At 41.4% G+C, this 25,155-nt stretch overlaps 1 protein-coding gene across 1 annotated transcript in view; it reads left to right on the top strand.

Annotated features, from left to right (window-relative positions):
* Positions 1-25,155, top strand: part of PIGL (phosphatidylinositol glycan anchor biosynthesis class L) — a 257,687-nt gene that overhangs the window by 224,299 nt on the left and 8,233 nt on the right. The window contains exons 5-6 of the mRNA XM_077480284.1: positions 15,563-15,594; positions 19,862-19,995. Coding sequence (XP_077336410.1) covers positions 15,563-15,594; positions 19,862-19,995 — 166 coding nt within the window. The remainder of the gene's footprint in view (positions 1-15,562; positions 15,595-19,861; positions 19,996-25,155) is intronic.

Here is a 25,155-nt window from a genome sequence, read left to right as displayed (position 1 = left end):
TAATATAGTGTGTGTGTATATATATATATATATATATATATATATATATATATATATATATGTATATATTGTGAAGATGCGCCCCCATGTCACAAGTGCATAAGTGCAGTGTATGCCTGATTTAGGCAGGAATTGCACACCTGTGGGCTGGTTTTATAAATGTCCCAGGAAGAGAAGTCAGTGCTCAGAATTGGAGACAGCTCCGCCCGGGAGACAGGCCAAGTCTGGCCAGGAGGTCGGGAGGGTTCCAGTAGGAGACAGCTCCAGGAGAAAGATACAGGAGGTCTAGGAGTCCAAGACTGCAGGTGGCAGTCAGTGTGTGCGTTTGAAGCAGGCAGGTGTAGCCTGTGACCAAAGCAGCACGAAGCTGACAGTAAGTAAACCAGGAGGTGATCGTTTGGTAATACAGTGATGGTGGAACCCCCTGCGAGGGAAGATTATTGTTTGTTTGAACTTTTTCATTTCCTTTAAATAAAAGTGGGCTGCCATGAGCTAAAAACGCAGTCTGGAGTGGCACGTTTTTGTAAAACTGCATGCACCACTTGAACCTAATCCCCCCCGGATCGTCACTATATGCATAGGTATTTATTAGTACATTTCAAAACAAAAACCAACCCCTCTGAGAAGAAAAAAACAAACAAAAAACCCCAACATTTTTTGTTTTCCATTATTTATCTTCAGGTCCAATTTATCACTTTTAATTAGTTTTTTCTTGCTGTGACTGGTTGTGTTTATGTGATGTGCGGGTGATGATTTTGATCGCCTTTGGCTGTGTCCCCTTTGCGCTGATGTGTGGGATGTTTCCCCAGCTTTAAAAGGTTGTTCCTTTGTGTCTTTAGTTCCCCTTTTTTGGTTGAATATGTTTCTTGCTAAACATTACTTTTATAAATTTTTATGGGTAAAGTTTTGCTTTAAAGTGACATTAAAGGTTCAATAGTTTTTAAAAAAAAATAAACATGTCAAACTTACTATTTCTGCGCAGTGGTTTTTCACAGAGCAGCCCCAATCTTCCTCTTTTCGAGTCCCTTGCCTGCACTCCTGGCTCCTCCTTTTCAGCCAGTGCCCCCAATAGCAAACTGCTTGCTATAGGGGGCACTGTTGTCTGCTTGCTCCTGAGCCATGCTCTATACGTCCATAAGATACACAGAGCTGTGGCTCGGCCCCACCCCTGCTCTCTCCTCATTGGTTCACTGAGTGATCGACAGTAGCAGAAGCCAATGGCTTCCGCTGCTGACTCAGCCAACGAGGAATGAGAGACTCGCGAGAAGCTTAGCTCTCATGCACAGTTTATAGTGAAATTATGATTTGATTAGTAAATTTAATTTGGTGCTGTAGAATAAAAGACATTTGCTTTATAGACTTCCACCATTTCATATGACCCAGATAAGTGCTTAAAATAATGGACCCGTCTATAAACCGAGAGGAAGGGAAAGTTCTGGTGTCTAAATTTTGGTATTTTTACTGGAACAATACTTGGTGATTGTTGCATAAACCTAATATTACAATGCTTCTATTGTATTTCAGATTACTTCTTTTTTTCTACCTGGCAGGAATTCAGATTTTTTTTGTTACAGTTCTTGATGTTCTTTTAGCTGGGAGTGTTTAATGATGTTCCTGTACCACGCACCATGGAAATACTGCAGGAGACACATAAGAAGAACAGCCCAGGGATATTAGAATTAAAATCTTCTTTAAAAGAATTTCACTTGCATAGAAACTTATATATACCTTATAAACCATTTTTAAACAGCAAACAAAAAAGTAACCGCCCAATGACATGCCAGATAAAAACAAGACCACCAGCAAGGTGACAAAAAATAATGAGCAATTGATGATTGATAAGTGTCTGAATATAGTCCCAAGTGTTTGGTAGAACTAAAGCAAAGCCTTCTGCTGGTGTCCCCATTTACACCATGCACAAGGTAATGGCCTCATGTATTCAATGAATGCCTAGTAGACAACAGGAGGCAGAATATAATACATACACACGTTGGCATACTGCAAGTCAGGAAAAAAAATGTTAAACCCTCAGCACAGTTTTGATTAAAGCCAAATTCCCCACCCCAAAAAAGGGTAATATATTGAAGCTTACAAGTTCTGATTTTTTTATTTTTTTTAGGCGTTTCCCTTTATATTTACCAGGTCATCCTGCGAATAACAGACTTCTGTCTTTTTGTGGCAACACTCAATCCTCCAGTATGTCTATACAGGTGGACATGGCTGTCACATGGGCTGGACTTCGAATATGTCTGCATTTGATCATCTCCAGTGCATGGTTGTTGATGGCATTAGTAGGGTACGAAAGAAAAAACACTGTTTTCCTGTCTTTTCACCACACACAAAGTGACAATGCGGCATTTCTGGCAAGATCAACAGATGCCTTCTTGCCTGAAAACATCTGTAATTGTCCCAGTTCCTAAGAAATCTAGTTGTTCTTGTGATAATGACCCCCATTGTAATGATCTGTTTTAAGAAGATTATTTCAAACCATATTAAAAAGGTATTCCGTCATGGCTGGATAGTTACCAATTTGAATTTAGAGCAAATTGATCCACAGAAGATGGTATTGCATTAGCCGTACATTCTGCATTTGGAAGGTATGTAATGTTTTTTATTGTGAGGGTGCTGCATTCATTTTATGATTTTTATTGTAAAATTATAATACATTATTGTGATTCTGATTTTCCAGTTCTGCACTTGAACTGGAAAAACAAAAATACAGGCACTACATCTGAGTACTGGTAAGCTGCAACGTATTTACTTTTTTGAGGGGTTCAGTTATGCTTTAGCCCCAAGTTACATTTTTAACCACTTGAGCTCCTGGAAGATTTTACCCCCTTCATGACCAGGCCATTTTTTTCTATTCTGCAGTATAATATTAACTGGTAATTGCTTGGTTATGCAAAACTGTACCCAAAAAAAATTATATAATTTTTTTTCACACAAATAGAGCTTTCTTTTGGTGGTATGTGATCACCATTGGGTTTTTTATTTTTTGAGATATAAATGAAAAGATGAAAAAAAATTGAGAAAAAAGCAATATTTTTTTTTCTGTTATACAACATATTCAATAAAACCTAAAAAAAATAATTTCTTCATACATTTTGGCCAAAATGTATATTGCTACATGTCTTTGATAAAAAAATATTCAAATATGTTTATATTGATTGATTTGCGTTATAGTGCCTACAAACTATGGTATATACAGTATCTCACAAAAGTGAGTACATCCCTCACATTAATGTAAATATTTTTTTTATATCTTTTCATGTGACAACACTGAAGAAATTACAGTTTGCTACAATGTAAAGTAGTGAGTGTACAGCTTGTATAACAGTGTAAATTTGCTGTCCCCTCAAAATAACTCAACACACAGCCATTAATGTCTAAATTGCTGGCAACAAAAGTGAGTACACCCCTAACTGAAAAATGTCCAAATTGGGCCCAAAGTTTCCATATTTTGTGTGGCCATCATTAATTTCCAGCACTGCCTTAACCCTCTTGGGCATGGAGTTCAACAGTGCTTCACATGTTGCCACTGGAGTCCTCTTTCACTCCTCCATGACAATATCACAGAGCTGGTGGATGTTAGAGACCTTCCGCTCCTCCACCTTCTGTTTGAGGATGCCCCACAGATGCTCAATAGGGTTTAGGTCTGGAGACATGCTTGGCCAGTCCATCACCTTTACCTTCAGCTTCTTTAGCAAGGCAGCGGTAGACTTGCAGGTGTGTTTGGGGTCGTTATCATGTTGGAATACTGCCCTTCGGGCCAGTGTCCAAAGGGAGGGGATCATGCTCTGCTTCAGTATGTCACAGAACCTGTTGCCATTTATGGTTCCCTCAATAAATTGTTGTTCTCCAGTGTCGGCAGCACTCATGCAGCCCCAGACCAAGACACTCCCACCACCTTGCTTGACTGTAGGCAAGACACACTTTTCTTTGTAGTCCTCACCTGGTTGCTGCCACGTAAGCTTGATACCATCTGAACCAAATAAGTTTATCTTGGTCTCATCGGACCACAGGACATGGTTCCAGTAATCCATGTCCCTAGTCTGCTTGCCTTCAATAAACTGTTTGTGGGCTTTCTTGGGCATCATCTTTAGAAGAGGCTTCCTTCTGGGACAACAGCCATGCAGACCAATTTCATGCAGTGTACAGCATATGGTCTGAGCACTGACAGGCTGACCCCCCCACCCCTTCAACCTCTGCAGCAATGCTGGCAGCACTCATACGTCTATTTCCCAAAGACAACCTCTGGATATGAGGCTGAGCATGTGCACTCAACTTCTTTGATTGAGCATGTTGAGGCCTGTTCTGAGTGGAACCTGTCCTGTTAAACTGCTGTAAAATGAACGAGTCACATGATACCGGGGAGGGAAAATGGCTAATTGGGCCCAATTTGGACATTTTCACTAAGGCCGCGTACACACGGGCGGACTGTTCGCCCAACTTTGTCCGTCCAACAGTTTCGGCAAACAGTCCGCTCAAAATTAGCATGGACGGACATGGCCACACACGACGAACGAACAGTTTGCTGAAACCGTGCGCGATGACGTGAACGGCACGTACGACGGGACGAAAAATACGACGTCCTATACACTGCATTATAGCTTTCGGCGTGAAAATCCTTTCTGAGCATGCGCGCAACTTTGTTTGACGAACAAGCCTACACACGAGCGGACTGTTCGCTGAAACAAGGTTTCAGCGGACAGTTTTTCGGAATTTCCGAAAAACCTTGTCCGTCCAACTGTGCGCTGAAACTGTCCGCTGAAAGCCCACACACGAGCGGACTGTCCGCCCAAACACTGTTCAGCGGACAAAGTTGGGCGAACAGTCCGCCCGTGTGTACGCGGCCTTAGGGTCACTTTTTGTTGCCAGAAGTTTAGAAATGAATGGCTTTGTGTTGAGTTATTTTGAGGTGACAGAAAATGTACACTGTTATACAAGCTGTACACTCACTACGTTACATTGTAGCAAAGTGTCATTTCCTCAGTGTTGTCACATGAAAAGATATAATAAAATATTTACAAACATGTGGTGTACTCACTTTTGTGAAATACTGTATATTCTTAAATTGTTACTTTTTTTTGTGTTACTAATGTCAGCAATAAGTGACTTATAATGGGACTGCAATAGTGCAGCGGTCAATCTGGCACTAACTGACGCTGGGGGGAACTGACTGACATTGACATCACTGGTGACATTAATGCAGTGATCAGTAATAATACTGTACTATTGGCACTGGATGGGAAGGGGTTAACATCTGGGACGATCAAGGGTTTGAATGCATGCCTAACTATGTGTAATGTGTGCTGCTTTTACCAACATATCTCTTAGTTTCTCAGCCATGCTTTCCAGGGATCAGAAACTGCCAGATCGCTCCCTCTGTACAGAGCTTTGTGGCATTTAACACCACAGAGCTCTGGGCTGTTATTGCACACAGCCAAACAAATCACACATGAATCATTGCCTGTTACTTGCTGACAGGCTCCTGCTTTGTACAATCACAGTGGGTGCTGGGTGGGGGGTGCACATGCCCTATTCCTGGAATTAGGCAGCAATGTACCAGTACATCGCTTTGCCTACAGCAGCCACTCACTTGCAGTACACGGCAGGTGGACAGATGCCAAGTGGTTAAACAGGGTAAACGGGAGTCAAAACAAGCTTGGCATTGATCTTGATAGCCGGTGAGGGGTTTTAAGGTAAAAGCTCCTCCACCGGCACCCACAAGGGTTACTATGTTCTTCTGCTCCACTGGGGAGCCCAGGGTTGTGGTAAACAGTAGTAACTAATAAAGCAGGAGGTGATCAGGGAAAACATGTTTCACGATAACCCCTGCAACTATTAAACCTAGAAATGGCTACTGTATAGATGAGGATGCAGCTAATCAAGCAAGATCTGTTCTCCATATAGAAAGCCTGTCACCTGCCCTTGTTATCACATAATAGAGAGCTTATTAACCCCACCTGTGACATAATAAAATGCAATGCAAAAAATTGTTATAAAACAAAAAAAATTACATTTTACCCCCATACTTATCCCAATGTGAATTCGCAGTATAGGGTACACCCATATATATGTAAGCAAAAACTCCACAACACATTAGGTATCACCGCGAACGCCAAAGTAGGAGCAATAATTCTAGAACCATAATTCACTGTTAACTCTAAACTGATAACCTTTAAAGGCTTTAAGCGTCATCTAACAATAATTTTTTTAAACATGCATGCAAAAATTGCTTGGGTTTTTGCCAAAATCGTTTGCGGGAAAAATAAAATCCCTAATAACATTTCATGGGTGGTACTGCTGCAGAAAGTGGCCCATTTAGTGTAGGAAGCTGCACTGCAACCACGTGCAATGCATATCTAGTGGTTCAGCCTTTTCAGGGTAAAAACAGGCAGTGAGAAGGCAACATCTGAAAGCATTCTAGATAGACAGTTTACATACACAGTGCCTTGAAAAGTATTCATACCCCTTGACATTTTCCACATTTTGTCATGTTACAACCAAAAGCGTAAATGTATTTTAATGAGATTTTATGTGATAGACCAACACAAAGTGGCACATAGTTTTGAAGTGGAGGGAAAATAATAAATGTTTTCCAAAACATTTTACAAATAAATATGTGAAAAGTGTAGCGTGCATTTGTCCCCCCAGTCAATACTTTGTAGAACCACCTTCCACTGCAATTACAGCTGCAAGTGGGTATGTCTCTACTAGCTTTGAAGGCAAAATAAAATAAAATACTTTTGTCTGACCAGTTGACTTGTGGAAATTTGGGAACTAAATACTGGGTGCACGAATCCTGTTAGACTACTGCAGTACTAACTAAACCAGCTTATGTAAAGTAGAAACCTTTACTCTAGTTGGATTGGGTCCCATAGCCAGACAAAAGGCGTTGACTTTCAAACTTCTCTGCCAAATTGGAATCACAAGCCACGTCAATGTTTAACTTCAAGGAAACAGAAGTAGCTAACTTGATTGCCAGTCCAATGTACAATTCCTCAGACTATGCACAACAGCAGGATGTGTTGTTTTACTCACTGATCTTTTCACTTGTTTTCATGTTTTCATTTAGGTAATTTTATTTATAATGTTATTTTTAACTAATGCACCATATTAAGCAGGAGCAACTTGATATTTGGAAAAAAAAATGTTTTACATTAGGTGCAGTAAAGATAAATTCACCTGTAAGCCATTTAGTGTTGAGTTGCTTGGTGCAGAGCGTGATCACACTTTCTAACTTTACATTTCTCTGGAAGTGCCACCTGAGATTTCAACTACACCACCACAATCTGGCTTTGCATTATGCCAAACTGGAGCTACTTTAATAAAGGAGAAAAGAAGGAGAGATGGTTAATGTCCACCAAGAGATTGTCAAATAATGGAGCTTGTGAAACTTTAAAGATGCTTATACCCCGGCTTCAAATATTTTTTTAAAAGATGGGAGTAGTGGCTTTTAATTTACAAGATAATGTGGAGGGAGAAATACCTGGACTGCCATTGTTGACTTGGCCATCATGCCAGTTTAGTTGCTTGAATATTTTTTAAGCCAATGGCCTAAGCTTGCATTTGAGAGATAAAACGATGAAGAGATAGAAGGCACATTCTACTTATTTTTAAATATATAGAATTTTTTAATTTTATTAACATTATGAGTTTAGCGTCCCTTTAACATACTATTTCCTTATCTCTTATCTTATCTCTTATCTATTATGGAATATATTTTTCATACATGAATGCTAATTCACTAGAGGCAGGTGACAATTTCATGGGCTGCTTAGTGGATTCAGTAGTGCTCTGGCTGATGGGACAGCAATAGAAGGGAAATCTCATTAATAGGGACACAGCCAACAGTTCTAACCAAAACGGTGGAGTTCCAGTTTAAATTAAACTTTCTTTATCATGAAGCCAAATTAGTTGCATGCATGTTTATTAGGCCGGTCATAGGTCGAATCTTGGCTGGAAGAGCAGGAACAGGCCGAGATTCAAATCGTGTATGGCCAGGCTGAATGTACCCAAGTTGATCCTGCAACCCTTCAAGAAATTTACTTTGTCTATGGCTGGCCTTAGTTTAGCAGAGATATTCCCTTCATATTTGTGAAAATGAAATTCTAGTTTGCCTTTTAAACAAATTTAGTTTTAATAGCCATTTATGTTTATTGGAAAGCTACTCTTCTGATCAGCAGTATCTCATCCAACTGACCTATTACAGGACACACCACTTTCCATGATCGCACTATACAGCCACATGGTTGGAAGATCGCATAATTGGATTGTGGTATCTGATGGGCTGACTGCCACTTCAATCTTCAGTCATATGGATCTCTGTAGGGATCATGTAGCTTCACTGGTGTTAGAGGTTCTGGGATTTTTATCCATTTCTCAGCTTGCTTTTCATTGATAAAATGTTTTCATTCACAACAATAGTTTTCCTCAATATGTGGAGGAATATTATAGGCTTTACCATACATGTACTTATATTTTTTGTAACATGCAGTACATTAAAGCAATAGTAAACGCCACTCTTCCATTTATAATAAGGCTTTACCTTCTGAATGTGCACAGTTTAGGAGACATTTACATTTGTAGCTTCTGTTGGTGTCACCAGCGCATGCGCACTGCACTCTCAATGGACGGCACACTTGAGTGTCCATTCAGTGTCCATTGAGAATGCTGCGCCACGATCATGGCTCCCGTGTGCATGTGCAGGAGTGGCTTCATCAGGGCCTGGCCATTCATACGACCAGAGTCTGTAAACCTGAAAGGAGGGCCGGGTGAAAATGGAAGCCCTGGCAGCAGTGACAGTGCTAGACTGGAGGGATCCACGTAACGGGTACGTCTTTCATAACATGCTAATATGCATTGCATACTAGCATATTATGCACTTAATTTGCAAGGGAAAGTTGTTGTATTTTTATGTGACACTTTACTACTCCTTTAATACAGGTATGTGCCACTCATGTGACTGAGACCACAGTATAGCAGTATGATAAAGGGTTAGTGCCACAAAATGAATTAAACCAATACCTAGAGGTGCCTGCACATTATTTTCTAGAGAGTAGCCTGTAAGCAGTGAATTATGGGACATACAGTTATGCAAATAATGACAGTATCAAGTCCTTTCTTTCCCTATAACACCTCTCCTGCCTCACTGATGGTCAGTAATAGGCATTGGAGGGTACAGGACAAAACATGTGAGTTCCAAGATGAAGACAAGGCGAAGTGAAATCTAGTCAAAATAGGGAGTGGTTAGAACCTCTGTCAGCTTTTCATTTTCATTGGTGTATACAGTATGTGCCTTTTGGCATGCTTTTGACTTTTTTTCTGAAAAACGTGTGGAGTCGAAGTATTCCTAAAATGAGGGCAATCACACTTTTAACTCTTGCCACCAGAGCAGCTGTCATTGAAGAATTTCCCTTGCCGTCTGTTCTGGTAACTCTGACATTTTGAATTTCCCCTCAATTTCTGTTTCTGTAATAACTGTTAGGAAGAATTCAGTGATCTCTTATTATTGGCAGTCATTTCCCGTTACTGTCACACTTACACATCATTTAGCATGCTCACAGTTAACATGAAAACATAATGGCCTTATGTAACCTTTGTACTCTAAATCTATCTGTACATTTGTACATGTAGATTTTTACCCAAACTTGTATACATAGCTGATTCTGGACAAGATTGGGGGATAAAAGCTCACCATACAGTAAACATTTTTACTCATTCAGCCCCAGCGGGTAGAACGTGAGAAATCACTCAATTCCCCTATCCACACTTAACAGCATGGTTGGATATATCTCTTCAGTTGATGTTTGTAGTTTCAAAGCCGACATGCGTCTGATTGGATGTAGCCACTGTTCGACCAACAATTTTCCAGCGTCAGGTGGGAGGATGCCGACACTGCCACCAACGGCTCAAATTTTAGCTGATTCATTAGGGATCATATACACTTGCTTTGGCTTCAACACACACTAATGGCTAGGTTTCTGCTTCCTCCTGATTTCATGCTGGACTATGTAAGTGCTCTTTTTAAAGTGGTGTTGCCACCAAAAAATTAAAAGCTGCTTAAAATTCGTAAAAAAAAATTAAAAAAAATTGGTAAAAAAAAAAATGTTTACTCACCTCTAAATACCTGTTGCTAGGGAGTCCCTCGTAGTCTCCCTTCTTCATTGCCCGGGCTGGTGACATCACTTCCCCTCGCGCCCCACATTCACCTGGGACCTGTCACGTGTCCCAGGTGACTGTACGGTGTATCACGGCGCCCTGCGCCGCTCGCGCATGCGCAGTGGGTGCCCGACTGTGAAGCCACAGCCAGGTGCCCACAGTATGCATGACGGCGCCGCGAGCGGAGCGGGGAACGAGGGGGGGCTTCGTTCCCCCGCATCGCTGGACCCTGGGGCAGGTAAGTGTCCGATTATTAAAAGCCAGCAGCTACAGTATTTGTAGCTGCTGACTTTTAATATTTTTTTTTTTAGGGGGTACCCCACTTTAAGCAATAAAATGTAAGTGGTATCACACTATATCCTGCCTTCTGTGGCTCTTTGTTGGGGAGCTATTTTACAGACTTACTTGATGCAAGTTGACATATGCAGTAGAGAGATGTTATAAGGTGAAGACACCTACATTTGTATACCTGCAAAGTGGATTGGGATCCAGCTTCCTCCATATATGATTGCTTGAATGGAATTGGATGCATAAAGGAGCTCCTATTGAATTAAGGAGTCCTTACCATTAGTCATGCTTTGAGGTCATTCTGTGGCCGAAGTAAACTTTAATTAAGTTTACTGTAGCACGTGTGCACTTTATGTTTCACGGTGTTTATTCACATATGATTATTATGGACATTTTTGATTGTTTATTTTATTGTGCACTTTAATCAGATACACATTGTATATTTTATATTTGATTTTTGAATTGTTTCCTTTGTGCCATATATATATATATATATATATATATAATTATATATATATATATATTTTTTTTTTTTTGCATTGTTATTCATTTTTCACTAATTTTAGGTGCAGCATTAGTATAAAGTCAACAAATTGTTTTTTGTATTGTGGCACCGATACCCAACACTTTCCCCCTCACACACTAATGGCTAGTTTACACTTGCTTCAAAACAAGACTTTAGACAGGCTTTGTTAAAGCTCTCTGAACCCCAGTCAAAGATCCTGTCACTAAATAAAATGGTTAGCTTACAGTCCTGTTTATACCTTGCTTTTGCTTTGCTTTGGCTTTGCTTCAAAAATTATACCCCATGTCGCTTTAATTGTGCTACAAAGCGTCTTCAATGCCCCCATAGAAGTATGTGGCAAAGCTTGCTTGAAGCCCCACCGAAGCCCCATAAAGCCTCATCGAAGCACCAAGCAAAAGCAAGGTGTTAACAGGACTGTAAGCTAGCCATTTTATTTAGTGACAGGGGCTTTGACTGGCATTCAGAGAGCTTTAACAAGCGTGTTTTGAAGCAAGTGTAAACTAGCCCTTAGGAACTTGCCTAAATTTATTCTGTGTATTGCCAGCTTTACCAAGACTGGTGCACACTAAAAAGGTGCCAGTTTCTTCATGCCTGCCTAAGGCCGCGTACACACGGGCGGACTGTCCGCCCAACTAGGTTCGTCAAACAGTTTGACAAACAGTCCGTTCAAAATTAGCATGAACGGACTTGACCACACACGACGAACGAACAGTCCGCTGAAAACTTGCGCGATGACGTGAACGGCACGTACGACGGGACTCGAAAAACGACGTCCTATACACTGCAATGCAACCTTCGGCGTGTAAATCCTTTCTGAGCATGCGCGGAACTTAGTTTGACGAACAAGCCTACACACGAGCGGACTGTCCGCTCAAACCAAGTTTCAGCGGACAGTCTTACGGAAATTCCGAAAAACTTTGTTCGTCAGACTGTCCGCTGAAACTGTCCGCTGAAGCCCACACACGAGCGGACTGTCCGCTGAAACACTGTTCAGCGGACAAAGTTGGGCGAACAGTCCGCCCGTGTGTACGCGGCCTAAGGCCTCAACCACACTGAGCATTTGCCTAGCTCTTCTGAACACCTTTCCACCTGGTAGGAGAAAAGCAGCAGAACAAAAGCAGCTAAAGCTGCGTTTAGACATGCCAGGCATTTGGGCATTCATGCATTCCATTGGCCAGAATATTCATTTATTCTGGCCATTGAAATCAAGGAAATACTCAAGCGCTAAACGTGCCTAGCATTTAGGTAGATTTAGAGGCCTTTCAGTGCGTCAGGCATTTTTTTTTTTTTTGCCAAAATGCACTTTTTCTGAACACACAAGGGATTTCTTTAATGCCTCTGAACAGTCCTAGCTCTAAATGTCTGTAAATGCATATGTGTGTATGGACACATAGGCTAACATGGAGAGGCATTTAGAGGCAGAAAAAAAGCCCAGCACTTATGCTTTCAAAGGAAGTGAGTTTCAGCAGAAAAAAAGCCTGGTGTGCCTAAACGCGTCTAAATGTAGCCGAAAGCTAGCAGTTAGGCCCTGTGCATGATGCCTAAAAACTGCTTCCTGCAACGAGTTACTAAAAGTGGTGCACTCTAATTTTTTAATCTCTTAGGCCACGTACACACGAGAGGATTGTCCGTCCAACTTAGTCCGCTGAAACGTGTTTCAGCGGACAGTCCGCTTGTGTGTGGGCTTCAACGGACTTTTTCAGTCTGGCGGACTAAGTCTTTCGGAATTTCCGTAATATTGTCCGCTGAAACACGTTTCAGCGGACAGTCCGCTCGTGAGTAGGCTAGTTGGACGGACTAAGTCTGGCGCATGCTCAGAAAGGATTTACACGGCCGAAGGTTGCATTGCAGTGTATTGGACGTCGTATTTCTAGTCCCGTCGTATGTGCTGTACACGTCATCGCGCAAGCTTTCAGCGGACTGTCTGTTCATCGTGTGTGGTCAAGTCCGTTCATTCAAAAGTAGGACGGACTGTCTGTCGGATTGTCTGACGGACTTAGTTGGACGGACAATCCTCTCGTGTGTACGCGGCCTTACATTGGTGGTGGTGGGCCAGGTTTGAACGCACTTACTCCTATAGACCAAATATGAGGTTATATTCAATACAGTATTAACACCACTTTGGCAATGGTGTATATTTTAGAACTGTTTTTAACCACTTCCCCTCTGGAGAAATTATTTCATCTTTTACAAACATGATAATCCCTTAAAAGCACCTCCCCCTGGCCCTTTAAGTGGGCTTTAATGCTAAGGAGGCGGTGTAGCTTCTATATCATATGACCACTGTGATTAGCTGTCACAGCTTCAAACTTTAATTCAAAATTTAACTCAATATTCAACTTCATATCCCAGGTGTCTCCTATCTCTTGGGTGTTGTCCTAAAGTCTGATTGTGTTGGCAGGTCTCATTTTGAGACCAATTTTTGATTGGCTATCAAAACCTGAAGTCTCTATATATACCCATAATCAAACTTTAGTCATTTAGCTATGAATAAGCACCACAATAGGGTTAGCTATTTTTCCTGTTTTTCCCTGTATGTGAAGTGGCTACATTTGGATTTTATCTCTTCATATCAATAAAGATGTCTTCTATGGTGTGTGGCCATCCAGGATCCTTTTCTTCCCTTAAACTTTTGCAGAGCCAGCACCTGTGACTTCTACCAGGGCGGGTATCTTGGTATAGACTTGGGAGGTTGGAGCGGCAATCTTTGCTTCACAGCTGCAAAGACATTTAAAGCATCGCCTATTGTAAATTTTAATTGCCGTAATTTTTCTTAATTTCATGAGCACATGTAGTTTTAAGGTTTGACGCATTTGGTATCCATTTACTCTACCTTTCCTTTTAAATTGTACAAAAATATGGAAATTACATTTGTCTGCACAATATTTCATTTTCGTGTAACAAACAGTTGCACAGATATTGTGCAACATAAACAATTTTCAACTACCATCTTTTTATTCTCAAGGGCCTCTGCATTCAGAAAATATATAGTCAAAAAAATTTTTAATGCCTTGCCGACTGCATAATGCATATTTGCAGCAGAAAAAGTGGGCTTTAAAGCGGTTGGTAACCACGGATGTTCAAAAAAATAAATAAAAAAAAAGAATTCTGCAAGGCAATAGGATAATTTTCTAGTATGCATCGCACACTAGCACATTTTGAAATACACACCTTGGAACAAAACTCTCCAGCAATGTAAAGTCACCACTGAGAGTGCTTACATGTTCCTCCTGCTTGTCTTCTTGGTTTGCGAGCTCCAGCTATGTGATTGGCCAGAGCCGGGATGACGTCACTCCTGTGCATGCGCGTGGATGCCCTCGGTTCCAGCGCAAAGCTCTAAAGTTTCAGCAAGGTATGCTGGACCTTCAGAGCACATTCACCAGTGATATCACTGACTAAATGCAGGGTGAATATCTCCTAAATGGTGCACATTTAGGAGATATTCATTTTACCTACAGGTAAGCCTTATTATAGGCTTACCTGTAGTTAAAAATGACCAACCAGGGTTTACAACCAGCTTTAAAGTGGTTGTAAACCCTGTTAGACCGCTTGTACCTACAGGTAAGCCTATAATAAGGCTTACCTGTAGGTACTGTAAATATTTCCTAAACCAGCACGGTTTAGGAGATATTTACCATATACGCTTGCGCTGACTTCTTTGGCGCATGCGCACTGAAGAAACAACTTGATTGTGCCATTTCTAAAGGGCCTGTGCCATAAACGGTGGCTCTTGCGTGCATGTGCGGGAGTGACGTCATTGCGACTCCAGCCAATCACAGCACTGGAGCCCACAAACCCGGAAATAACTCTAGGAGACATGTCGCCGGTCATAGCGGTGTGCGGGGACCGCTGCAACAGCTTTGATCTATGGTAAGTATTTCATAATGAGCTAGTTTGCTATACTAGCATATTATGACTTTGTTTTGCAGGTTTTTTATTTATTTTTTTCATATTGGTTTACAACCACTTAAACTCCCAGACGCTGCACATATAGGTTCATGGTGGCAAGAGGTTATTTGATGGGAAGGTGCTCCCAGCATCCTGACTGAGCTGTTGCCAACAGTACTCAGTCAAGGCTTCTGATCTGGAGCCAGCAGGATGGGCTTCCACGCATGTGACTGCTGTAAGAGCCAGTCTGCAAGACAAGAAGTGAAGGAAAATCTCCCTCATAAGACACAGATGGCAATGCAAAGACAAAAACATTTTAAAATAAAATAAAAACAAAAAAAAGTTTGGGCTTTAGACATGCTTCAAATGTTATGATTTAACTGCATGTGAGGTTATGCATAACACCAACCACTAGAGGGCTGCAGCTGCTTATTTTTACAACAGGAATTACTAGAGAAATTTATGTACAGTACACACATAAAAGATAAATGGGACCTGAGGCAAAGGACTTATCAAAATGACATATCAGATTCCTTAGATAGTCTTACCAGAGAATAAAAATAAAGCCTTGTTGGTCATTATTGGCAAGTTATCCATTTGCAGAACTTTCTTTTGTTGGCTAGGCCAATCACATTGACGTACTGTATATCTGAAAAAATAGGTACTTATAAAAGTATTTCTTATTTTATTTTACAGATCTCTGCATGATTCAAGAAAGTTACCTGAAGGTACACAGCTTTTCTATAATTGTATCCTATGGTATAAATATCTGTTTTAGCATCTACTTACAAAGAGTAACTAGGCCCAGCCTGGGCCATCACTGTGTCTAGGTGCATGTACTTTCAGATATTATGTTTCCATTTAAAATAACTCAAGAGACACATTTCCATTACTATTCTTGTATCAGAATCCACCAACACGGCTACAATTCTACAGTATTGCAACAGTGACAATAAAATGATCAGTGAAGGGTCTTGGGAACAGTGGCTTTATTTATTGACTTGAAATGGGGAGTGTAATGTATAGTAACTCAAAACATTGGAATTGGAATTCAGCTTTTAAAATCTAAGGCTCCATGCACACTGAAGCTGATAAACTGCAGTTTATTGGAGTTTGGGCGTTTTTTGTAAAAGCCAATAAACTCCACTCTATGTTAGCCTATGTGTCCATGCACACATGGACGTTTTTCAGCTTTAATGAGCAGTGGAGTTTATGGGCTTTTTTCTGAACGCCAGAAATTCGCGTTCAAAGTGCCGTTTTTCAGCGGCAAAAAACGACAAATGCTCATTAACGCTCATTAACGCTCGTTCATTAGTGTTCGGCATTCTATTTTTCAATGCATTGTGGGATTTTTGGAGTGTCCTCTGTGTATTTTTATAAAAAACGCCCATTAACGCTAACGCTGTAAAACCCTCATTAACGCTCATTAACGCTAGTATAAAACGCTGTTAAAAGCAGGTTTTTCAACCAGCGTTTTCTGCCAGCAATCTGGCGTCCAGAAATAGCTTTTTTGAGCTTCAGTGTGCATGGAGCCTTAGTGTAGGAAAGGTTAAAAAAACATGATTTTTGGTTGCTGTGTAATACTTGAAGTCCTTGCTGGTTAATCATGTGGATCAGGGGTGTCCAACCTGTGGCCCATGGGCTGCATGCAGCCTATGATGGCTATGAATGCAGCCCAACACAATGCCATAACATTTTTTTAAATGTACATTTTGGAAAAATGCATTCACACTTAGCCAACACATGCAGTCAAAGAAAAATTTCACAGGGCCTCTTTTTTAATCTTCCCATAGAAAAATATCCCACTCTTCACAATCACACCTTTTTCATGTCATCAGCTTTTTTGGCAGAATCTATATTTGTGAGAAACTATTTTCAAGGATGATTAGAACCACAGTATCTGATGCGCACCTTGAGAATTCATTGAGAATTGCTACCACATCCATCAAACCAGATACTGATGCGATAGTATCAAAAACAAATATCTCACTAGTTTTATGTTGCCCTTTTTTACTATTATGATAAAAAAAAAACTTACGAAAAAATGAAGTTTAATTCCTCAGATAGGTACATTATCTATATCAGTGATGTGCCCAACTTTTTCTGCACATCCTCTATCCTTTTTGTTTGTGTATTTTATGTGGCCCAAGACAATTCCTCTTCTTCCAATGTGGTCCAGGAAGGTCAAAAGTTTGGACACTTCTGATGTAGATGTATAAAGCCTTGTTCTAGGCCTTTGTGCTAACAAATTGGGACTATAAACATTGCTTACCTTACAGTTTTTTGCTATTATTCAAGTTATATAGAGTAGATATAAAAAGTCTACACATCCCTGTTAAAATGTCAGGTTTCTGTGATGTAAAAAAGTGAGATAAAGATAAATAATTTTAGAACTTTTTCCACCTTTAAAGTGGTTGTAAATCCTTACAGACCACTTTGACCTACAGGTAAGCCTAAATTAAGGCTTACCTGTAGGTCCAAGAAATATCTCCTAAACCTACACGGTTTAGGACGTATTTTCAAAAAGACAGGCACCACTGACTACGGCGCATGCAGGCGCACTGAGCATGCCGCTGCTAACGGCGATATGCCGTTAGTGGTGGCTCCAGTGCACATGCGCGGGAGTGACGTCATCGCGGCTCGGGCCAATCACAGAGCCGGAGCCACATACCCGGAAAGAAGATGGACGCTCCGTGGAAGAGGGGACAGTGGTGACATCGCTGGCTCCTGTGTCAGGTAAGTGACACATAATGGGCTACAATGCAATGCAAAAGCCATGGTCTGCTGAGAGTTTCCAAAGCAGGGATCTCATTGTTAAAAGGTATCAGTCAGGAGAAGGGTATAAAAGAATTTACAAGGCATTAGATATACCATGGAACACAGTGAAGACAGTCATCATCAAGTGGAGAAAATATGGCACAATAGTGACGTTACCAAGAACTGGACGTCCCTCCAAAATTGATGGAAAGACAAGAAGAAAACTGGCCAGGGAGGCTGCCAAGAGGCCTACAGCAACATTTAAGGGGCTTTGGGAATATCTGACAAGTACTGGCTGTGTGGTACATGTGACAACAATCTCAATCATTTGTCTGGGCTATGGGGTAGAGTGGCAAGACGGAATCCTTTTCTTACCAAGAAAAAACATCCAAGCCTGGCTAAATTTTGCAAAAACATATCTGAAGTCTCCCAAAAGCATGTGGGAAAATGTGTTATGGTCTGATGAAACCAAGGTTGAACTTTTTGGCCATAGTTCCAAAAAGATATGTTTGGCACAAAAACAACACTGCACATCACCAAAAGAACACCATACCCACCATGAAGCATGGTAGTGTCAACATCATGCTTTGGGGCTGTTTTTCTTCAGCTGGAACAGGGGCCTTAATCAAGGTAGATGGAATTATGAATAGTTCCAAATACCAGTCAATATTGGTACAAAACCTACAGGCTTCTGCTAGAAATCTGAACATGAAGAGGAACTTCATCTTTCAGCATGACAACGAAGCAAAGCATACATCCAAATCAACAAAGGAATGGCTTCATCAGAAGATGATTAAAGTTTTGGAATGGCCCAGCCAGAGCCCAGACTGAATCCCATTGAAAATCTGTGGGGTGATCTGAAGAGGGCTGTGCACAGGAGATGTCCTCGCAATCTGACAGATTTGGAGTGTTTTTGCAAAGAAGAGTTGGCAAAAATTGCCAAGTCAAGATGTGCCATGCTGATAGAGACTGACCCAAAAAGTTTGAGTGCTGTAATAAAATCAAAAGGTGCTTCAACAAAGTATTACTGATCACTGATGTGGCGCGGATGATAACTGATGTGGCATGGATGTGGTGCGGATGATCACTGATATGGCATCAATGATCACTGATGTGGCATGGATGTGACACTGATGATCACTGATGTGGCACGGATGATCACTAATGTGACATGGATGATCATGGATGTGGCACAGATGAGCACTTATGTTGCATGGATGTGGCATGGATGATCACTGATGTGGCACAGATGATCACTGATGTGGCATGGATGTGGTATGGATGAGCAATGACGTTGCATGGATGTGGCACGGATGAGCACTGATGTGGCATGGATGTGGCACAGATGATCACTGATGCGTGGATGAGCCTTAGATGGGGATGGATGAGCCAGAGACTGATGGATGGATGATCCAGGGATGGAGCATGAATAAGGATGGATGAATCGGGGATTGAACATGGATGAGCCAGGGATGGAGTATGGATGAGGATTGATGATCCAGGGATGGAGCATGAATGAGCCAGGGATTGGGCATGGATGAGCATGAATGTGGATGGATGAGCCAGGGATGAAGCAAGGCTGAGCATGAATGTCAATGGATGGATGGATGAGCCAGGGGATGGAGCATGAATGAGGATGGATGAGCCAGGGATGGAGCATGAATGTGAATGGATGAGCCAGGGATGGGCACAGATCAGCGCTGTGGGCACTTCAGATCCAGCCCACAGCACTGCTGCACCGGCTTCCTCCTCTCCTCACACGCTATACCGATTGGTGTGAGGAGAGGGGAGGAGCCAAACCGGACATGCTCTGGTTTGTTGACAAGTGATCACGCCACCATTGAACGTCATGATCATGTAAAGGGCCTCTGTCACTGGCCCTTTACCCCTATCTGTGACACGCTGGGTCTGGGAGACCCAACAGTCATGGGCATTACTGGGTGCGTGATTCTGTGAGAACATTATAGAACTCCCTCCCAGAGTTATCCACCCACGCTGTAGCTGTGATTTTTTTTGCTATGTCCCAGTCGGCAAGTGGTTAAAGGTGGAAAAAGTTCTGAAATTATTTACCTTTGTCTCATATTTTTACATCACAGAAACCTGACATTTTACAAGGGGTGTGTAGACTTTTTATATCCACTGTATATGTTTGATTCTAAAATAAATCATGATAATTTGGGGTAACTTTATTCCATATAATTTCGTTATACATGAATATCTTTGTGTTCCTCTCTGCAGGGTGCAATGCTGTGGTTTTGGAATCGGTTAACATCTTCAGGAAATATCTTTCTGTGCTTGATCTACCAATCAGCTGGTTATTCCATAGTGATATCCTCTATATATCATCCAGGGCACAATACAGACAGGCCAAGGTAACTGTATGTGCTGTATTTGTTCTAATTATGTAGTTGATTAGGGGGATATAAGCAGTCTGGACTCACACACAGACCATGTTTAATGGTGATGTTTTTTCGTAGGCATGCCTTCTCCACTTTTTACTCGGCCAGGCACTCTATAGATAACACACTACCGTCTCACATTCTAGGTGGGATAAGGCATGGGAGATGTTAGTTATTATTATTATTTTTGTGGCCACCCCACTGTCAGATCCGACTGGGATGTAGCGTTTTATTAGCACGGTATACACAAGCATTGATCCTTAGGTGTACACCTGAGACTGAATGTTTGTCCAAGCACAGTGGAAAACATCTGAATAGGAACATGTCCTACTGTGATGGTTTCCACTGAACTCAGCACATCGGTAGAGTGCAGGTCTACACCTGGGAGGTGCTGCTTGTGGGGTTAATAAACCTTAAAAATAATTGGTGGGACTGATTTTTGCTGCAATTATCTCAGTAATGGTCAGACAGTGGTTTTTACATGACTTTCATATATTTATTTGCTTTCCATAAATCTGTCAAATATGTTAGTATTATAAGGCCACTATCACAAATTTTGTGTGTGCATAACTCCGTGGGATTAAAATTTCAAATGATAGTATTATTTGTATGCATGCTGTCCAGTGTGACAAACTATGACATGGACTGTACTGAAATTTAAAGATGAATTTTAGGAATTTTCTTTATTGGATAATAACATTGGTCCAGCAATGTATGCACATTTCATACCTGATGAGTTATTAGGGAAGCTGACAATCACTGTTGTAGTTGGTACTACTACAGTGATAGCTGCAATCTTATCTGGGGTTCTGTGCGAGAGGTTTCCCTTCTACACAATTACCACAGGGGTCACTCAGCATAGCCACCATTCATAGAATCCTTTGTATTTTTTTCAAAGAATACAAAGCATTCTCTGATTGGATGAGGTAGAGAGGAAGGCAGTGACATCACAATTTCCATTTGTCCAATAAAAGCACTTCCTGTATTCATTGAAAAATGAAAGGCATTCTATGAATTGTGACAGTCAGTGCCATGCAACAGTGCCATGCAGCTAATTGTAGGGTATCCCAGTTGGGTCTTCCACAGCTAAACGCAAAGGGCCCCATTCACAAGTGTGAATGGAGCCTTAAAGTAGAAGTTCACCCTAAAACTAAAATCTGTAAATCTACTGGTATCCACAATCTAAGCCCCTGTACACATGGTCGGACATTCTGCCAACCAAATCCGTTGGATTTTGTCCGTCGGATCTTGTCCGAAACTGTTGCATACACACGGTCGGACTAAGTTGTCGAAAAATCCGATCATTCAGAACGTGATGACGTAATTTCGTTACGATGGGACTACGTTCAGGCTAGTAGCCAATAGCTTTGAAGTAGGAATTTGATCTGAGCATGCGTGGCACTTGGTCCGATCAAAATTCTCTACACATGATCAGAGTATGTCCGATCGAACCAGTTGGTCGGAAAATATTTCCAACAAGTTGGAAAATTGGGTCCGACGGATATTCCGACGGAATCAGTCCGATGCATACCACACACAGTCGGATAATCCGACAACACGGTCCGATAGGACACATTCCGACGGATTCTCCGACCGTGTGTACAAGGGCTTAGACTAACCTATCTAACCCTGTAAAGAAGAAATTGCTATACCTACTTTTTCTGAAGCCAATCCAGTCCACTCTCCAGCGGCCGAAGCTCTATGCAGAAGACAGCCGACAACGGCTGTGAAATGCCTAGGAAGTGACGTCACCCATAGAGTTACTATGGAGCTTCCCATTGTTGGCTGCCTCCTCTGCACCCGCCTCTACAGAGAAGCCACTGCCAACAGCTCAGCGTGGGCCAGTTGATCGGAGCGGCTTCAGAAAAGGTATGTATAGCGATTTCCTCTTTACAGGGCTAGATAGGTTAGTCTGAGATTGTGGACGCTAGTAGATTTACAGGTTTTAGTTTTAGAGTGAACTTCTACATTAACGTGAGTGGCATAACAACATTTTTAAAAATTTGGCATGTAGAACAAAAGTTTGGATTTAGGGTGATACCATTTAGGCTCCTTTTACCTTAGGGTGTCTCCAAAGTCGCATTATTTCCAGTGCAAATATTGTGCGACTTTGATCTGACATTTTCTAGACCAAAGTCGCATCAAAAGTCGGACCATAAGTGGTGCAGGAACCTTTTTTGAAGTCGTAGCGACTTCTGTAGTGTCAGTAGGACTTTTCACGTGTCCTGCGACTTGGGGTCTCACAAATTGGATCCTAATGCAGGCCATACACGGTCGAATTTCGAACGAATTTTCTTTTCAAAATCAGAAAATTCGTTTTTTTTGTGATCCGATGATGCCACCATTGATTTTCGAAATTCGGCCGACCAAGCCTTCAATTTCACCTCATGTTGCTACAGAAAAGAATTTTCTTGGCTGGGAATCTTCTTTTCTCTCCGTACATTTTCTTTTATCTCCGTACATTTTCTTTTATCTCCGTACATTTTCTTACGTTTCTCGCACGATTCTCCCATCATTGATCAGAAAATCGTTCGTTTTTCTAAAAATTTCCAACATGTCCGATTCCTCAAATTTTATTTCCGCACGAAAATCGGCTGTTGCTGCAGCCCACTAATGGTGCGAAATTCATACGAAAATTCTTAGATACGATTTTCGAAAGAAAATTCTTTCGAAATTCGAACCGTGTATGGCCGGCATAAGTCGCACAAGTGCGAAAGGAGCCTTATGTACAACAAGTAATAAATATCTTTTTCAACTGTGCGTTTTAGCCTTTTGTTGGAACTTCAGCTTTAAAAGTATGAGTTAGCCTTTCCTTGTAAGAATTAAATGAGAAGTATTGCCAAAGCTCCTTTGGCTCTACTTTTTCTCTGGGTAACAGGAGTGCACTGAGTTCTACAGTCCCATGACCTGTTTTCAGCCAACAGCGGGCTAAAATCCACTGTTGGCTGACATCTCAGAACCAGTTTAGACTTTGGAAAGATCCCGACTTTAATGTCGGGATCAACCCAGATGCCTGGACCAATGCCTGGTTCAGCCTCTCAGTGTGCCATTAGGAGACTGAGCCAGTCACTCCGACCCCCTGCACAGCCCAGCGGTCCAGTGAATACTGGAGGGGCAGACCAGAGAGCCAGAGAATGACAGTCACTAGCTCATTGCTTGCTGAAGACCAAAAGTGAACGTTCAGCAGTCTTTGATCACTCAGTCCTCTGTGTTAAAGGCAGCAAGAGACAGCTGCAGCTGGAATCGGTGCTGCAGCCATCTAGGTGAGTATGATTGTTTTTCATTTTCGATTCCCACACTTCTCTTTCAAATCTTGCGTTACTATCCTTAATGCTAAATTTATATCTAGAGCATGTGATTACCCACCATGCTCTTGTGATTACTAAAAGCTATGTGTGTGATATGATGTCATCATAGGATATTAAATGCCTGAGCAGACTTTACACTGATAGAGCTGGATCAGACACATGGCTTAATTGTTCTTAGTTAGAACTTACAGAGACATGTTTGTGTTGGCTTTAATATTAGAATTCTCCATTGATTGACCTGAGTGTGTACATAAAGAATCATCCATGTGTACATCATTCATTGCACAAAGCCCCTGCTACATTTGTATTGCAGCAGCGCCAATGTTTGTCAGCTGTAGCTTAATGAATCCACAATTCGCTTTAAAAAAACATCTTAGTGATTTATCTTAAGACTTCTTTTTTAGGCTCCATTCACGCTTGTACGATTCCAAAGTTGCTCAACTTTGGAATACAACTTTGGTGCAACTTTGACACAACTTTGGATTTGTATGACTCGGATGGATGCAACTTTGGTTTGACCAAAGATAATGGACAACTGTTGCATGTAAAACATTCAGATACGACTTTCATGCAACATTGAAGTCTATGGCCCTCAAGTTGCATGAAAGTCAGACCAAAGTAGTGCATGAACTACTTTGAAGTCACTGCAGCTTTAAGTTGCACATATATGAATGAATATCATTGGAAGACTTGTCATTTGACTTTGATATCCAAAGTTGTATGACAAGTCATACAAGTGTGACTGGACACCTAACCTGAAAACTGCCTGTACTTCCTATTCCATGCCTCTGTGATCCTATTCCATGCAGAGATTTGTAGACTTTCCTCTAGGAAAGTTTTGTAGACTCCCTCTAGGGAGTTATTATTGCATGGCAAGATAACATATTACTGACATAGAGAGTGCATTGTTTTCAGTTTGTCTTGTCAGCCTGATAGGGGAGCTCCATGAATGTGCTGCACTGCTAAGCGGGAGGTATAGGCTGCACATGTAATATGCAAGAATTACTTCTACTGAAGACCTACATGCAAACTATGTAACAAGACTAGAATTCCAATAAATTTGGATGAAGTGGAAAAGGGTCACTGCTTATTGTTTTCTTTGGGAATATTTATTTACTCGTACATCACGGGACACAGAGCCATAGTAGTTACTATAGTTACTATGTGGGTTATAGGCCACCTTCGGGTGCTGCACACTGGCAGACCCTAAACAGGAAGTTTATAATATAACCCCTATATAACCCCTCCCATACTAGGAGTGCCTCTGTTTTTTTGCCAGTGTCTAAGGTGTTGGTCATGAGTGAAGTTGTGCTGTGCTGAGCTCCACTGGAACAATCCTTGCTGGGGTTGGCCATGCAGCTGGATCCATTCAAAGTGTCTTTTAAGCCGAATTGAATGGTACCCGGGCCTTGTGTCTGGAGAAACAAGGTTTTGCCTGTAACGCTTCTCTTTTTAGAGAGCTGGACCCCGGGATCCTGTACTTTGGTATTTTCAGCCAAGTTTTACTGGCGGGGTGCTATTACGGGTCCAGGACTGTGGGTTCCCTGAGGGCCCCCCGGTTCCTGAAGGTTTGTTAACAGAAAACACAATGAAGGGTGAAAATTGGGTCTGTTGGGTTTTATCACAGAAAACCCTCTGGCTGGAAAGGTAAGTGGAGTTTTTCTAAGGAATTTAAAATTTTCTCATTAAATTTTTCCTTTAAAAAAAAAAGTAAATGTTGTCATGCCTATGAGTCACTCAAAAGAACACTGCGCTGCCTAAAAGCTCTTAAAATAAGCAAAATCAAGCAGCTAACACAACAAACAGATACATTTGTTTCTAAAAG

The sequence above is a fragment of the Lithobates pipiens genome, unplaced genomic scaffold (genome assembly GCF_037356315.1).
Source record: "Lithobates pipiens isolate NorthernLeopardFrog02 unplaced genomic scaffold, aLitPip1_a1.2 Scaffold_16, whole genome shotgun sequence".
Taxonomy (NCBI): Eukaryota; Metazoa; Chordata; class Amphibia; order Anura; family Ranidae; genus Lithobates; species Lithobates pipiens.
This window is presented reverse-complemented; position numbering and strand designations above follow the sequence as displayed.